Source organism: Lottia gigantea (genome assembly GCF_000327385.1).
Source record: "Lottia gigantea unplaced genomic scaffold LOTGIsca_62, whole genome shotgun sequence".
In the NCBI taxonomy this organism is placed as follows: domain Eukaryota; kingdom Metazoa; phylum Mollusca; class Gastropoda; family Lottiidae; genus Lottia; species Lottia gigantea.
In genome coordinates, this window is record NW_008710115.1 from 313,804 (window position 1) to 318,874 (window position 5,071).

The following is a 5,071-nucleotide window of genomic DNA, read 5'->3' on the forward strand; positions in this document are numbered from 1 at the left end:
TGTTATTTATAAGATATGCCATAATGGCATAATATTTCCATATTACAAGTATTCCGCTTGCTGTTCATATCTGAAATCCCAATATTCATGTTTACGATTTTCAGTTGCAGTTTAAAAATTATAGGTTGAGTAAGAGATGACATTAAATAACCATGTACTATATTATTCAACAAAACATTTTATGATCAGAAGTTTTATATTATATTCATATAATTATCTGATAATCAAATTTCTGTTTTCACTGCCTCATAATCCGAACCATCCCTATCATATGCATCATTAGGATACTCCATGTATTTTCCTCTTGGGCCACTGATTTTTGACTGACGCATCTCAGCTTGAAGTCTTCTCTTTTCATTCTCTGGAAGTTCAGCCGGTGGTCTGAGCTTATGTGTATATTGTGACAAATTTCTTCTTGCCAAATAATGGCTTCCATGACTACTTCCGGAATCGGGATGAACCTCTGTATATCTGGAGCTGGTTGTTGATACACCACTAGAAATGTATTGTGGATCCAATGGGAAGTCGAGTTCCTGCTTTGACGGTGGTCTGGTCGGTAATTCATAGATTGTGTCACTGAAATACAGATAATGAATGTTCAGTTCGAGAAGAATAGATTTTCTGAAAACATACCCTTCTTTTCTTGGAAAAAGCAACAATATATCTTATCTTGACACGATGTTCTTTACCACCAAATAGTTTAGACATATCTATATACGTGTACGATAGTTTGTTCAAAAAAGAACAGACGATATCACTATATTTTATCTAATATTATATACTGACTTTAAGTGTTTCAGTTTTCTGAATTAAAATTATTTGTTCTGCTCAGTGCTGGATACCTTCTGCGTTTCTTAAAACATCTGTACGTTAATACAAGGAGAATGGTTACAACAATACCAATAAATGTACCAATAACACCAACTAAATATTTATTAATGTTTTCAGTGTAGTGTTGTACTGGTGCACGTTCAGTTGATACCACCGACCCCTTTCCATCTGTAATAAAGACTACAAAGTAACTTGTCTTGCAGCTCTGGCTTAGTGTGGGACAACAATGAACTGTGGGTTACATCGAATGCTTATCTTGACCTCTTATCTTGTGTTCCTCCATCATTAAGCATTTTTACCTTGGTATCTATTTGATAACTAATTTCAAAACGAAATGTACTACAAACCTGTTGTGCAAGAACCATCAGTTTTAAGACATTTCCCTTCTCTACAATCTTTATCACAAACTAATTCACAGTTCTTCCCATAATATCCCGTATCACATTCTGAACAAATACCAGTTAGTCTGTCACAGTTACTTTGGCATTTAGTTGTATTACAAGCAAATCTACAAGTAGGTCCAAAGAGACCATCCTCACATTGGCGACAGGTCTCGCCTTTAAAACCTTGTTTACACCCATCCCAGCACATACCATTTGTAGGTTCACAAGAGTTTTCTGAACACGTATCGCATGGTGAGCATGATGTCGAACTTTGACTGTAATAACCTGTATTACACTTTGTCCCTGAAAGTGAGAACACGACTGAATAGATCTGCTTTATCGACAGAGATCATCTCCGACAAACAAATTGTCTGACTCTACTATAGCCTGAAAGCTCAATGCTGAGTAGATCAGGTTTTATAGGTTAAATGCTAACCACCATCCTAATCTGTGACTCGATCACGAAGTGGTTATGACTGAATTACTAAATGTTACAAAACATAATCTATAATATATATTTTTTAAATACATGTACGTTATCATTGGCGAGCCTCTGTTACCATACATATATAGATATATAGACCACAGCTGACCTGTAAAGATCCCCACTTCACACAAAGCCAGCGGTCTCGGCACTGTTTCCTCATAAGGGATGCTGATATAAACAAATCTGCCAAATAATGGTATGGTAGAACCGCTGTTGCATCCAGTAATGGTGTAGATAGATTGAGAACTTTGTTTTGGGCCAGTGTAACAAGTTGTTGACATTTCAAAGCCAGCCTGATCACATGTACCTGATAATCCAAGACTTATTTGGAATCCATGCAGACGTTCTTGAGCTTGAAATGGAAAGTAATGTAGTTCTTTGAAACGAAAGATTTAACAATTATTGATAAGACAATAATACATTAAGATTTCAGAGGGGCCACTGGATAAGAACATTTGAAAAGAAGCATCTAGTCGTCGTGCAAAAATTTGAGATCCTATTGGTACATTAAGGTTTTTGAAAAAGCGCGGGAAAGTAAAACACGAAAGTGTTTAAATGGTCCATCATGCCCCTTTTGATTATTTTAATTACCCACCAATTACAGGGCTATATATTTTGATGGCATCAATTTCATACACTTGTTGTAAGTCTGAACACCACCATTGAGTATCTGGTTGAGAACTGTTAGTTTTACTACAGATATTCAGATCTGTATTTCCATCAACAGCATGAGAAGCCATACCATTGACATCAACAGAGCTTTGAGCTGTCGGTTTCCTTGATGCTCTGTTCACATCTACAATGACAAAAAGAAACACTGCCATCTGTTCGTGGTACATGGCGTTTCTAGGAATCATTAGGATACAGACTATTCTCTCCGACCTAACAGAAACACCACTGGGTAAATATCAAACACATTTTGGACAGAAAGAAGTTGCCATATGACATTGTTTATAGGTTTTCAGACCGGGTTCCTCATAAATAGGGTATAGAATAATATTCCCACCTGTACAAACTCCGCAAGTTTTCATACAATGTAATCTAAATAATGGCTCCAATGGAAAGATACCACAGTCTTGAGATGGACAACTTACATAATGATCTTCACAGATTTCCAAACCTTAAATTGAACCAGGATGTACTTGTTGACATACGACATAAGAAGTACACGTATTAACAAACTTTGATCGGAGAAGCTGTTGAACCATTGGCATTAATTAGGGAAAAGCACAGAAAGAGCAAACCCATTTAATGATTTTAATTTTTCTGTGGAACTGCTTATTTATTGAGAGGTTAACGTTATGAAAAGATTTGATAAAAGAACAACCATACACTATACACCAGGGAGAATACATTTTTATACTTAAATGTGCATGTATCAGAAACATCCTCGCAGCATCATACCATTAGTTTGGTTACTTACAAGATACTTACCAATGACACAGTTGTTTATAATACATGTAACAATCGACAGGATAAAATACAAACCGGTGGCCATCTTTCTAATGGCATGTTATCAATTTGCGATTATTATTAATATAGATATGATTAAAGATAAAGCTAATTTATAGATATTCTCAACTTAGGTGTGTTATAATAATTCATCAGGATGTATGAGATAAGTTGTTAAAATAGTATCAGTATCTTTTTAAAAAAAACGGCAGTACTTTATTTGATTGTTGCACAATTGAGTAAATAGTTGGTAAATTGTACGATCACACAAGGGCCAACTAGATGAATGAGGGCTCAGAGAATTATTTTTGTTAAACATATGCTCACCTGCATTCTGAGACCTCTCTATGAATCATTTTGATGCCCGTTACTGTTTTACGGGCCCTGGTTCAAATTAAATTTATCTAAATTTGGAGACTATATTGTAGATATTTCAGAAGAATATCAAAAGGAAGAAAGATGGGGTGGGACATCTGGTGAAGCACAAAGAGAGATCAATGGGATGGGGAAGATATTCAGGGTATTGAGCAGGAACTTATGGGAAGGAGTATTAAATGTTGGGACAGATAGTAAACGGTCAAGGTCACCGATAGACGAAGGACCTGGGGTACCTTGTGAATGGTAGAGACCATTACGAACCAAGGGAGGTGGAGATGATAGAGGATGAAAGGATCAGTAACAAAACTAGCAAACACGGATTTATTACACTTACCATTTAGACAAAAATTTAATTACATTTTTTTCACAAGTAGCCTCAGTGGGCAAATACGTTTGTAGAGAATTCTCTCCATTGCAGTAAAACGTAGGCTATATGAAACGTTGCTATTTGAATTAAACATTCGCAATTCACAAAATTCAATATAACTCTATCAAAGAGATATTAGTATGATGTTTGTAGTAAATCATTTAGTATCAATGTAACTTTATATTAGAGATATATTATTACGATGTAAATCATTTAGTATCAATATAACTCTATCAAAAAGATGTATTATTATGAAGTTTGTAGTAAATCATTTAGTATCAATGTAACTTTATAATATAGATATATTATTACGATGTAAATCATTTAGTATCAATAATTATGTTTATAGTAAATCATTTAGTATCAATACTCATGATGTTTATAGTAAATCATTTTGTATCAATAATCATGATGTTTATAGTAAATCATTTAGTATCAATAATCATGATGTTTATAGTAAATCATTTAGTATCAATAATCATGATGTTTATAGTAAATCATTTAGTATCAATAATCATGATGTTTATAGTAAATCATTTATTATCAATACTCATGATGTTTATAGTAAATCATTTAGTATCAATAACCATGATGTTTATAGTAAATCATTTAGTATCAATAATCATGATGTTTATAGTAAATCATTTAGTATCAATAATCATGATGTTTATAGTAAATCATTTAGTATCAATAATCATGATGTTTATAGTAAATCATTTATTATCAATACTCATGATGTTTATAGTAAATCATTTAGTATCAATAACCATGTTTATAGTCAGTCATTAAGTGTCAATATCACTTTATCATAAAGATTTATAAATATAATGTTTTTAGTAATTCATGTTTTTCTACGAAAAGAAAAAAAAGGAAAAGAAAAACATCCCAAGATTTGCATTATTTATTGATTTATTTACAGAATAAATTATAAGAATATAATATAAAACATAATGTAGAACTATGCCACAGTAACATCTAACATATAAACTTTATTTACAAGTATGCACAAATTTGTTTGAAATTCAAATTGTTTTGGCATGAGAAAATAAATTGGATATAAATTCACATTATATTTACAATGGTATTTAACAGTGTACATGTAGAGTTAATAATACACATACAATGACAACTGACAGTCCATTACTTCATTTCTGTTTCAAGATTTGATCACAT

At 32.8% G+C, this 5,071-nt stretch overlaps 2 protein-coding genes across 2 annotated transcripts; one reads left to right on the forward strand and one right to left on the reverse strand.

Moving 5' to 3' along the window:
- Positions 1-224: 224 nt before the first annotated feature.
- On the reverse strand, positions 225-3,199 carry LOTGIDRAFT_166891 (hypothetical protein; the record flags this gene model as incomplete). Its single annotated transcript, XM_009064359.1, has 6 exons — positions 225-576; positions 843-999; positions 1,179-1,517; positions 2,297-2,497; positions 2,708-2,821; positions 3,136-3,199. The coding sequence occupies 6 exons, from the start codon at positions 3,197-3,199 to the stop codon at positions 225-227; spliced, it is 1,227 nt and encodes a 408-aa protein (XP_009062607.1).
- A 413-nt stretch (positions 3,200-3,612) lies between these two features.
- LOTGIDRAFT_166892 (hypothetical protein) lies at positions 3,613-4,710 on the forward strand (the record flags this gene model as incomplete). Its single annotated transcript, XM_009064360.1, has 2 exons — positions 3,613-3,617; positions 4,248-4,710. 2 exons carry the CDS (start codon positions 3,613-3,615, stop codon positions 4,708-4,710), a joined length of 468 nt encoding a protein of 155 aa, XP_009062608.1.
- Between the last annotated feature and the right edge of the window lie 361 nt (positions 4,711-5,071).